General features: G+C 29.6%; 3 protein-coding genes across 5 annotated transcripts in view; 1 reads left to right on the top strand and 2 right to left on the bottom strand.

The window, feature by feature from the left end:
• LOC126894997 (uncharacterized) overlaps nt 1-12,630 on the top strand; it is a 104,383-nt gene that overhangs the window by 50,728 nt on the left and 41,025 nt on the right. Inside the window, exon 6 of one of the 3 annotated variants that reach the window (XM_050666444.1) lies at nt 1,131-1,462. The exons of 1 other annotated variant lie outside the window; for it this stretch is intronic. In XM_050666444.1, the coding sequence (XP_050522401.1) occupies nt 1,131-1,231 (101 nt within the window). In that variant the 3' untranslated portion in view covers nt 1,232-1,462. Of the gene's footprint in view, nt 1-1,130; nt 1,463-12,630 lie in introns of those variants that run through there. One more of the 3 variants, XM_050666449.1, reaches the window with a different exon arrangement.
• Nucleotides 2,062-7,218, bottom strand: LOC126894981 (uncharacterized). Its single transcript, XM_050666392.1, has 3 exons — nt 5,626-7,218; nt 3,320-3,484; nt 2,062-2,597 (listed from the first exon to the last, which is right to left on the bottom strand). The coding sequence occupies exons 1-2, from the start codon at nt 6,802-6,804 to the stop codon at nt 3,479-3,481; spliced, it is 1,185 nt and encodes a 394-aa protein (XP_050522349.1). The 5' UTR covers nt 6,805-7,218; the 3' UTR covers nt 2,062-2,597; nt 3,320-3,478.
• Nucleotides 9,228-10,644, bottom strand: LOC126895002 (SCAN domain-containing protein 3-like). The gene has a single exon (XM_050666455.1). The coding sequence runs from the start codon at nt 10,020-10,022 to the stop codon at nt 9,321-9,323; it is 702 nt and encodes a 233-aa protein (XP_050522412.1). The 5' UTR covers nt 10,023-10,644; the 3' UTR covers nt 9,228-9,320.

The raw sequence follows: 12,630 nt of genomic DNA, 5'->3' as shown, positions 1-12,630 counted from the left end.
ACACAACAAAATCCGTAAAAGTTTATAATTAGATATTCCTCGGCCGCAATTCTCCTCCTGCTTAGGAATAAAAATGTTAATAACTTTCGCCCTACTGGCCCAAAAGTTGTTATCGACCAGTCATTTTCTTAATTATAATATTTCCTGTTTTGTTAACTAGTCAAATATGTACTTTGCTACTTAATAAATAAAGTTCACAACACTAATAATTATAAAAGATGATTCTATAAAATAATGAACAACTGGATAAATCGAGAAATATACGACACTTAATTTTTTTTACCATGTAGGAATGACCTGAATAAGTTGACGAAACTTAATAACTTATTAATGAGTTGTGATTAATATCTGACTAACGAATAAAAATTTAGCATGGCGTATGGATACTTATTAATTTAACACAAAAAAACTAAAAATAATTTTCCTAACATAATTATTATTTAAAAAAAAACTTGTGTGGCTGTCATTAAAAAAATAACACTGCTAATTATTTTTATTACATATTTTACAATATTGCAATAATAAATGTTGCATGTTATGAATTATTCCTAAAATTTTAACATTATTGCTTTATTTTTATGTTTTAATTTTTAAGTTTATTTAATATGTTAAGGGTAGTGTTATATCAATTGAAATAAATTTATTTTTATGTTGTGATAATTCAATTTTCTTAAATAATAAACTGTTCCTACAAACTAATCAAGTATATTTTTTACTTAACATATTTTATTACTTATACTTTACTTTTTGACAAAAATTTAAAAAAAAAATACGTTTTTTTATATATTTGTCAGCTTACTATTATAAAATGTCAACTTACAATTTGGTTAGGATAACTTGCCGAATTTAGCATTTTAAGAGAAAAAAATTAATTTAGNTAACTTGCCGAATTTAGCATTTTAAGAGAAAAAAATTAATTTAGGAATACAATTTTTTTTTAATAGGGTACTTGAAATATTTTGCGGTTAAATATATTGAAATTACTGTTCTAGCATTTAAAGATTTCCAATGGGAATTATGCTCGCCGATTTATCCGGATAACTTCTATAATTTTTGTTGGCATTATTTATTTTTGAGAATTCTAACTACTCGTGTATTGATAATAATATTACTATTTTATTTCGTTTTAGAAATGATAGCAGGATTTGGCGATGATTATAAAGGATATAAATCTTTTGTTTTGACTTATAATCAGAATACACAAAAATGGGAAAAAAAAATAACAAAGTAACATCAATTCTTAGTTTATAAAAATATAGTAACACTCCATTAAAATAATTTTTTTCATATTTATTTTTTCATAAATATTTATATTGATTTACATTAATGTATGTTTGATGTAATGTTTAGTGAAAATATGTATCATATAATAAAAATGTATCACTTGTGTTTAATATTAATTAAAATTAAAAATAAATTTAAAACTGTAATATTAAAAATATTTCAATAAATGGCCATTCAAAATCGCACGTGTTGACATCTTAAATTAAAAACTTTAGTTTCCTTAAAATTTTCTAGAGTTAAAAATTTGAAAACCTTTGTAACGTGACAAAAAGTATCTACTTATTTTTTTGTCTATTTCTATATATATATTTGTGTTGAGCCGAATGCGTACTGTGACGGTGTTCATCAGTTTGTGCGCGAGATAGTCAGCTGTGTACTACTTCGGACCGGTTCATGGACGGCATTTGTGTGTACATTTACTCATCTCCTTTCCTATTTTGAACGTCATTTGCACTGTTCACCGCATACATTGTCGCCTTATGATTTAAATTGTTCTTAATCATTTCCGGCACTGGGTATTTAGTTTTTTTTGACCCCTACTCTAAAGGCTAGCCGTGTTGTCGCCAACGGACTGCCGGACGTTTTGTCGGAAATTAGCCATCGTCGGAATTGGTTCGCTAATTTTCGTCCGTAGCGTGAGTTTTTTGTTGTTGTGTGCGCTGCAACATTTTAATTTTATATTGTAGGATGGTCTAATACAAAATAGAATAAGTAAAGATCACAGATTTAATTTAGCACTTTAATTATTATTAGAAAATNTTAATTTAGCACTTTAATTATTATTAGAAAATCATTATAGAACCACATTACGTTCACAGCCACAATTACAATTACAGAAAAACACAGAAATCACAGACTACTGTTATTACATCACAGACCAATCAGAGAGCTAAAATCAGACTACTCGGTACAGCTTACTTGAGGTGTGGCGGGAGGCCACGCCGCCCCACCAGTATATTACTACAGTTCGGCCATTCTGACTAAGGAGTGGACCCCACTCCTCAGTGAACATAAAAAAAATAAATATAATAATATGAATGATAATAATGAATTACAACATTAAAATTAAAATAATTTGCAATAATTATGTATGAACAACCAAAAGAAAAAAAAAAATTCAAATCCAGATACAAATATATATCAATAATATTACTATCATAAAACTTATACATTACATCTATATTTACATTCATTTGATTTTCAATCGTACAATAACATAGTAACATAAAATAATAAAATAAAAGACATTACAATTTTACCCAAGGTTTGATGTTCCTTAAGTCATATACAGATTTTAGTGGCATTTGGGTGACCTGAAAACCAGGGATGTCTGTTATTAGATATCTGTCGTTGGGTAAGACTTTTTTAATTTGGTAGGGTCCTTTGAATTTAGGGATGTGTTTTTTATTAATCCCAGGAGTTGTGTCAAAATTTGAAATCATGATGTACTCCCCCTCAGAGTATTTCCTACCAATACTATGTGATTTGTCAAAGTATTTTTTGTTGTAATTTTGTACATTTTTATTGGCCTTTTGTGCACTTTGTCTTATAGTATCAAAATTTCTATCAGAAGTGTACTCGGATTCTAGAACTATTCTTAGGTAATCATTTATTTTACCAGTTTGATTAACACCAAATAATAATGTACTCGGAGTGTTTTTTATTGACCTATTGACTGTATTGTTAATACAAAATTGTATGTGCGGTAGGGTATCATTCCAGTTTGCATTATAATTTAAGTGTTTTGATATCATTGTTTTAATGGTCCTATTGTATCTTTCAACCTGACCATTGGCTTGGGGTGAGCCTGAAGCTATTAAAATTAGTTTGATATCATTAGAATTACAGAAGTTTTTAAAAATATCAGATCTAAAGCATGACCCCCTATCAGCAATGATTCTCAGAGGCTTACTATAATAATTAAAATATTCTGATAATTTACTACAAACTTCGTTAGTTTTAGTGGATCTTACAGGATACAAATGTAAAAATTTAGAAAACGCATCAATGACAACAAATATATACTTAAAATTACCTTTAGTGGCACCGAGAGGTCCATAATGATCAATATGTAATGTGTGAAAAGGTTTATCACCCTTATCAACTAGTTTTAACAATCCTTCGATTTTGCCACTTTTGGGAGAAAACACAATACATTTTAAACAGTTTTCCACGTACTCTTTGACCTTTGTCACTAATCCTGGAAACCAGTAACAACGTTTAATAAGTTCTACTGTTTTGTTAACGCCTACATGACCCATTTCATCATGACAAGTATGGATGACTCTACTTTCCATTACAGACGGTACATAAAATAATAATTTTTGTTCATGTTTCCTATACACTAAGCCATTTCTCAGTTCAAAAAATGAACTTTCGGAATTTTCAAGAAGGTTGGCTATTTTTTTTATTTCATCATCTGTGCTCTGCTTGATAGCTAACGTTTGGTATAATGTACATTCTTCAAGAACTAATATGTTCTACTAATAAATTCCTACTAAGCGCATCGACATGTTTCATGCGAAGCCCGGGCCTATGTTCTAATTCATACTGATAGTTTTGTAAGAAAAGTACCCATCTAGATATCCTAGGATTAATATCTTTTTTCTGAAGAGCAAGATTTATGCTATTACAGTCTGTAATAATTTTAAAATTAATCCCCTGCAAGTATACATGAAATCTTTTAATTGAGTTTACTATAGATAACATTTCTAATTCGAAACTATGGTACCTAGATTCTACCTCTGTTGTCCTCTGACTGTAATAAAATATAGGGTGGAGTTTATTATCTTTTTGCTTTTGTAATAGTATCGATCCATAACCTAAGCTAGATGCATCACAATGAAGCTCAGTGTGTGCATTAGGATCGTACACACACAGCGTGGGGTATTCACTTAATTTAGTTTTAATAAGTTCAAAAGACTCCAACTTATCCTGGCCAAATTCATAAGGACAATTTTTTCTCAATAAATCATAAAGGGGTTTGGCTAATACCGCAAAGTCGGGAATGAATTTTCTAAAGTATGATGCCAGACCAATAAAACTTTGCAGAGACTTAACATTTTTCGGTATAGGATAATTTTTGATAACAGACACATTTTTAGGGTTTGGACAAATACCTTTAGAACTAATATTATAACCTAAATAAATTATTTCAGTTTTTAAAAATTTACTTTTATCTATCCTAATTTGAAGTTTATGTTTTTTCATATGTTTCAATACACCCTTAAGGATTTCTAAATTTTGTTCAACAGATTCTGTAGCAATAATAATATCATCAAAATAAATCATAATTTGTTCATTGTCAATAAATTCTTTAAAAACATCATTAAGGTATTTTTGGAACCAAGCTGGCCCATTACAAATACCAAATGGCAGCCTACAATATTCATATTGACCAAGTGGAGAAATAAAAGAGGTAAATTTCCTACTATCTTCACTAATACTAATATGATGGAAACCATCTTTGAGATCTAGACATGTAAAAAAAACTTTATTCCTCAACCTATCAAGGTGGTCATCAATTAGCGGTAAAGGATACCTATTTTTTACCATGTTTTTATTTAATACTCTGTAGTCAACACAAAGTCTCAATTCATCGTTCTTTTTTTTAACCAAAACTATAGGGCTACAATATTCTGAATTACTAGGTCTTATGTATTTTTTCTCTAACAACTCATTGATAATTTTATCTAATTTCTGTCTCTCAAAATAAGATAATCTACGAGGTTTAAAAAAAAATGTTTTATTGTCTTTCAATTCAATCTTAACTTCAGGAGAGATAATTTCATTACCATTGCTTGACGCATCACAATTAAAATTAGTATAGTTTTCTAAAAATATATTATGCACATCGGTTTTAATTTTATTTGATATTGAGTCTCCTATATCTAACTCTATTTCCTCTTTGACAAACTCCTGAGTAAAATTAAGATTTAGAATTTCATTGAAAGGTATAAAATCTGATCTTATTATATCAATTTCAAAATTACCATTTTCCATATTAAATTTCACTCTGGGATGGGATAAAAAGTTCCTACCCAACAGACAATCACATTGAACGGTATCATTTGGCACTACACTGAATTTAGTTTGAATTGGTTCTGAAGTTGTATTGGTTTGACTTACATTTATAAAAATATTATCTAATATAATAAGTTTGGAACCATTAATTCCAACTATATTACTGGTTGTCTGGTTTTTACCAGAATACAAGTAATCGGGAACAACACTTTCTCTAATCAAACTTATTGGACTACCAGTATCGATAATACAATTAATCACATACATTTCATTATCAGAAAACTTAAAATCTAATTTAAATACAAACGGAGGAGTTACCATATCAGGCGTTGTTTGAAGAACCATGGCTGATCTGCTTGGTTGATCATCATTTTGTTTTGTCAGGTTGTTGGTTTTAAAGACATGTTTCTCATGGGCAGGTTTTGGACAATCACGAATACGATGTTCCTGTGAGCCACATCGAAAACAGGAACCTGAGCTAGCTGGATTTTCACAAGATGATGAATAATGTCCTGACTGATTACACCGATAACATCTGATTTGACTTTGAGGCTTGTTTACTTTAACTGACTTGGAATTCTGTTGATATTTTGGTACAAAGCGAGCAGCTCTAGAGGTGATTACACTGTTGTATGTCATTATGTCCGACAATAGTTCATCTTCATTAATGTGGTTGCGTGCCAATAAGTAGTGACACATATCTTCTGAATACAGGCCTTCAATTATTTGTAATCGCGCTTCATTGAACGGTAATTTTAAAGCTCTACATAATCTACATTTATCGTGAAAATATTCAACAAGTGATTCATTCTTACTTTGAACGCGAATTGTCATTCGTTTCATCCGTTCAATCATAGATAATTCTGGACCAATAAAAGTTGCTTTAAATTTTTGCTCAAATTCGTCCCATGAATTGAAGTTCCTCCCTTGAATCCAATGTTTAGCCGGACCGTCAATTTTAGAAAACGCCGTTTCTAACTTGAACGTGTCTGGCCATCGATGAAGTTTGGAAACGGTTTTTATTGATTGAAGCCAATCAGCTGCTTCAATTTTATTTTCTTGTCCCAAAAAAACAGGCAGTGTGTTATGAAAATTTGGCATGACATAATATGAATCTGAACTTGCGCTATTCGAAGAAGCAGTAGAAACTGATCCATTCGCTGATGAAGCATCTCGTTCTAGCAAATGATTAATTAATAATCGGTTTTGTTCCAAAAGAGTAAGCAATGTGTTGTTTATATCAATATTGGAGTTGGCTGGATGTGGTGATAAAACTTGTTGATAATCAAACGCACTCGTGTTATCAGATCGAGGCGGTAAATTCGATGCAGGCGTGGTACCGTTATAATTATTCGAGTGTGCGACAGTTGCATCACTTTCACCGTACGTTGGACAATTAGATCGAACTAGTGATGGTGGCCGATTATCGGAACCGGTTTCATCCATGTTGACGTTTGATGTGTCCAGCGGAAAAACCGTACCGTTACGTAACCTCATCGGCCGCACTTCGCACAATTGTAAATTAATTATTCAATTACTTAATTTGAATTCAATCACTCAATTAATAGAGATTTAAGAGAAAAAAAATATTTTCATATAAGTCTCGTCAATTTACCAGTTTTACACGCGAATCCCACTTCTGAATTTGTAGGATGGTCTAATACAAAATAAAATAAGTAAAGATCACAGATTATCACAGATTTAATTTAGCACTTTAATTATTATTACAAAATCATTATAGAACCACATTACGCTCACAGCCACAATTACAATTACAGAAAAACACAGAAATCACAGACTACTGTTATTACATCACAGACCAATCAGAGAGCTAAAATCAGACTACTCGGTACAGCTTACTTGAGGTGTGGCGGGAGGCCACGCCGCCCCACCAGTATATTACTACAATATATATTTTTTTCGTGAGTATTCGTTACTATAATTTGTATAATGTAATTTTTTTTATTGGCGTCGGTTAAATCTGCCTCCAGTATCTTAGCCCTTAGGGGCGGCTGGTAACGTATAAGTTTTGTTTTAATGTTTTGAGCCGGAATTTGTTTTTTTATTATTAGTGCGCCGTGCCATAAGCACGTGTGGTGAATTTTTTTTTATTACATTCTTTTTTAGGTGCCCTTCTTTTTTTTATTATGTAGGTCATTCAACATGGCAGGCGTGTTACAAGGCCAATTGTCATGTTATATCTATATTTTTTGTGATTTTTTTGTATTGGATTTATATGACATGATATTGGGTGACGCATAGATATATGTATGTATTATTGGTACAATGTGGTGACGTAGTGCATTTTATTCCGGTGTGTCCCAACGTCTTGCAAGCTAAGTCTAACTGCCTAAAACCAGTCGCCTACTTGGGGCGTATACCTACCGAGCTTGTAGACGAGGTTTTTTGACCGTTCGGTTTTTTGCCTCGTATTAACTTAATTTTTTTGTTTTTTTTTTAATAAAGTCCCCTTAATTTCACTTAACTATCATCTTATTTTCTTTGCGTGTTCCATCTTCAATGGACTCGTGTATTTTTTTATTTTTTTTCCTTTTAAAAATCAACTCCCCTTAGTTTATAAGGTACGGGCAACGGCCTTGTATAAGGTCATCCCTCATTATTATGGTTATGTGACAACTGTCACGAGGTTTTGGTATACATCTACTATCAACGACTCAACGCACATCAACTTTAATCTTTATTAATTTTATTTTTTTTTTAACTGTTTTAATATACAAAATTTAATTTCTCTTTAAAATTCTACTGTGGTCCGACAATACATTGTCTCGCCCAGTAGGTTGGCGACTCTTTTCTTGTTCATTTTTCAATGCGCCATGAAAGTTACACATTTTTTATTGCGGCCAATTAATTCCATTTTTTTTTATATTTGTAACCTTTCACATTTATAAAAATTTATTTATGATGTATCAAATTCAATAACCAGAAACTGATTATTTTTTGAATGACTGGAATCTTAGCTACTCTTCTTTAACTATTAATTTATAAAAAAAATAATTTCGAACTATTAAGTTTCAGAAAAGTAAATGACACCTAAATTAGCTTCAAATGTTAACCTAGTTTCTAATTTTACATTATAAGTATTGATCACCTTGTATGCAAGAACTTTTTAACAATTTACTTTACTTATACAGGTGAAACTAGAGTGTTGATCTCCGTGATTAGTACTAATGAGAGATCTGTTGTTAATTTATCAAACTGTAACGAAAAAAATATTATATAACTAGACGATCTCAATTCTCAAATTTAATTTAATTAATTTTCAAATAATTTTCAAACATTTATGGTCATTTTATAACCTATCAATACCCCTTTTCTTAACGATAACACAAAAAAAAATCGAAAGAAAAGTGTTAGCAACAGACCATGTTTACTTTATATTTTTGGAGGAGTCAATGTATTCAAATATGAGGTTCGTTTGACGCCATCACGTTATGGGTTTTCATATCTCAAAAAAAAAATAGCTTATAAATCAAGTAATATTACTCAACTAATTCAACCGGAAAATTTACTTAATAACAAAGTATATTACATTAGCTTTAATTTAATATATATATAAAAATATATATATAAAAGTGTCCGACTTTCCGGTAAACATTCAAAATTTAAGTTAAATAAATAAATTTTTTGTAAAAAAGTTGTCTTTTTGAATCTCCCCCTGTGGGCAGATAAAGGATCAGATTTATAAAAAAAATATACCATTTTAAACACGCTTATATTAGTTTCACCTGTATGTATATATGTATGTATGTATGTTTTTAACTCTCCAAGCGCTACGTGTTATCGCATATTCCGTCGTCTATGGCCTTGAGACTAGACCAGTCATACTCAACCTTTTTTTTATTTGGGCCACTTAAAATATTTTAAAATAATACGCGGGCCGCAAGTTAAAGTGAACGGAAAGGAGATTAAAAAAAAAAAACTAAAAATACATTTATATATTATGTATAGAACATTTAAAAATTTATTATAAAACATTAAATAATCATTTTAAACTAGTGTGAATTTTGATATTGAGATATATTCTTTATTATTTTGGATATATCTGGTTTTCTGTTGCATGCTACTCTTAACAAGTCGTCAAGATGTGAATCAGTAAGCCGATTTCTGTACATATTCTTTGCATATTTCATTTTAGAATATGAAGTTTCACATAAATATGTTGATGTGAACATTGTTAACAAAAAGTGAGCACATTTTTGTATGGTTTTGTATTTTCCTGGCACTAAATTCCAAAATTCTATGTATTGTTTTTTTTCTCTTTTTTCTTTGAAAGTAATTTCCAAATTTATATCATTTTTCAATTCAATAAATTCATCAAATAATTTTGAAATATCAGATACAATTAATGCAGCAAATTGTGTTAAACTACTAACTTCTAAGTGCCAAGGATTTTCTACAAGTAAAAAGCAACTTTTCACACTTCTTAAGTCCTGAAATATTTTTTTAAATTCATTGGATAAGGCAGCTAAATGAATTAAAATTATTATATTGTTTGGTTGAGAAATGATAATATCATCATGTATAAATTTGGAAAGGGTAGGGAAATTATGTAGTATTTTGTTTTCTATTTCCTTTTGATAAATTTCCAGTTTCTCTTCAAGAGCAAAAACTTTATTTTCCATCTGCGAAATAATTTTATTGTCACCCTGTAAACCGCGGTTGAGTTCATTAAGTTTTTCTGTGATATCACACATATAAACTAAAAGGCACCACCAATTATTATTTTTAATTTCATCAAATTTGTTTTTTTTGCAAAAATGTAGTAATTTCTAATCGTTAACAAAAAACCTTTCCAGTACTTTACCTCTACTAAGCCAACGCACCGAAGTATGTAAAAGAACATCACTGTAATTACTGTTCATTTCTTCTAAAAGACTTTTAAATTTTCTGTGATTTAATTCATTTGCTCGAATATAATTCACAATTTTTACTACGTTTTTCATTACTAAATCTACTTCTTGAATAGAGATGCGTGCTGCCAAGTTTTCTTGGTGAATAATACAATGGAAAGACAATGTGTTTGTTAAATTATATTTTTTTTTCAATAAAGAAATAAACCCCTTTACACATCCGGTCATCGATGGACATCCGTTGGTGCACACAGAAACCAATTTTTTAATATCAATATCATTGTTGTCAAGAAAATTACTAATAACATCGAGATAACCGATGCCTCTTGTTTGATATTTCATTGGAATGAATTTCAAAAAATCTTCATTAATAGAATTTTGTTCAGTACAATACCTAACAAAAATAGAACATTGTGATGTGGCTGAAATATCAGTGCTAGAATCAAAAGCTAAACTAATAAATTTAGAATTTTTTAAGTCTTCAATAATACGNACAATTTAAAATTTTTTTAAGTCTTCAATAATACGGTTATAAATATGTTTAGCAATATTTTCTATGCACCTAATGCAAGTAGAATCAGAAAGCTGCATTTTTTTAATTTCCGATATTCTTTGATTTTTATTGCTAAATCTATCAAATAGTAAGGAGGAAGCATTTATAAAACATTTTTTCACTATTTCAGCGTCAGTAAATGGTTTTAAATTGTTATAATTCAAATAACAAAAATTAATAAAATAAAAATAAAAGTAAATTATAAGATGGGGACTTGGGTTTTTGTATAAAATGTGAACCTGATGTTGTGGTTCCATCGGGGTCGCATGGTTCGAGGGTTTAGAACGACAAAGTCAAGTAGATATAAAAATATATGTTAAGTTCCTCTTATAGAGGTATAATAAACTTTTGTCTGGTTAGTTTCTAATGTCCTAACTAAGAGGCAAGGAGATGGCAGAGCCAGTCCATGAATACCAGAGCCTAATTTATACAGTAGAAATCACGCTAGGTTTTTTAAAACAACTTTAAGGCAACGAAACGGCAGAGCCAGTTCACGAATACCATATAACGTGATTATGTATAATTTCTTTAACCAACCAGTCAAAATTGACACTTTAAGATATTAATTTAATAAATGATCTATTGCTTTGTCATCCTTTACTCAAACTTATTTACTCCAAATAATTGAGATAACATAAAATTACTTACTTCTTTTATTCTTTCAAATTGCTTGTAAAATGATTTGATAATTATCTCGATATGTTTATATATGATTAAAAGTATTTAATTCACACTTCGTCAAAAGATAAATAATTAAAACAAGTTCTTTTCATATATAAATAAAACGCATAAAAGTCAGCCGACAACAACACGGGGCTGTGACTGATAATTGTTACTTTTTTTTATTCTTATTTCAATCCGGAGAAAACGAACTCTCTTGGTCGCTGTCACTTCTTTTTTTTTTCGTCTCTCTGGAGTCTTTCCCTGACTCTCNTTTTTTTTTCGTCTCTCTGGAGTCTTTCCCTGACTCTCTCTAGTCTGAAAGGATTTCAGTGCTTTTTATAGTAAAATGATAGTACCCCCAATTCAGGGTTATTGTTGTCAGCGCTTTTAGTGATCTTTTTATTATATTGTATTTAATTATACATTACATGATTATTATATTGAGATAGCATATTTATCAATTGATAATTAGACATATATATATATATATAAATAATAAGAAATTGTGTTGAACATCGTATTTGTTATGACAGATAAATTATTTGTTTATTTACAAGTTATTTAAAATACAGATTATACATTTTTCATTAATAATTTTAAGATGCGTAATGCAAAGCATTGAGCATATTACGACAAAATGCTTACCGAGTATGTAACGAATTTCGTATGATACAGTTGTGACAGCTGCATCTTTTGATACCGCCACTGACATAACACTTTGTTGTTGTTGCAATGACTTCTTGAAAAAAGTTAATTTTTCATGTCTTATCAGAGATCCGGGATTAAAGTACTATTAAATGATTCGTGTTTTGTATTATAGTGACGAATAATATTATATTTTTAAACATAATACTTTCTCGACAGATTAAACAAGTAGCTAAACCCTTTTTATTTGGTACAACAAAATATTCTTCTTCCCAACTGTTTTGAAAAATTCTATTTTCTTCAGATATTTTTCGTTTGTTTTTCAATAAAGACAAGTAGATATAAGAGAAATTATTAATGTTCCTCTATAATGATATATTGCGTATTAATGATGATTAATACGCAATCAGGGAATTTTATAATTACTATTTATAGTAAATTTATCAGAAAAGTTAGATTTTTTTACATTTTTATCGTAATAGATCACATAAATAAAAATCATAGTAATCGTTTCTAATTAACTTTTGGCGTTTAAAAAGATTCTACAATGGAAATATTCAGAATTTAATTAATTTTAATGATTTTATATCT

This window comes from Daktulosphaira vitifoliae, unplaced genomic scaffold (genome assembly GCF_025091365.1).
Source record: "Daktulosphaira vitifoliae isolate Bord-2020 unplaced genomic scaffold, ASM2509136v1 Scaffold_1, whole genome shotgun sequence".
Lineage (NCBI taxonomy): Eukaryota > Metazoa > Arthropoda > Insecta > Hemiptera > Phylloxeridae > Daktulosphaira > Daktulosphaira vitifoliae.
The sequence above is the reverse complement of the archived record's forward strand: the minus strand, read 5'-3'. Positions and strand labels throughout refer to the sequence as shown.

Bases quoted from the DNA above. Each gene is read 5' to 3' on its own strand.
- LOC126895002 (XM_050666455.1), bottom strand. From the start codon at position 10,022: ATGTGTGATATCACAGAAAAACTTAATGAACTCAACCGCGGTTTACAG.
- LOC126894981 (XM_050666392.1), bottom strand. From the start codon at position 6,804: ATGAGGTTACGTAACGGTACGGTTTTTCCGCTGGACACATCAAACGTC.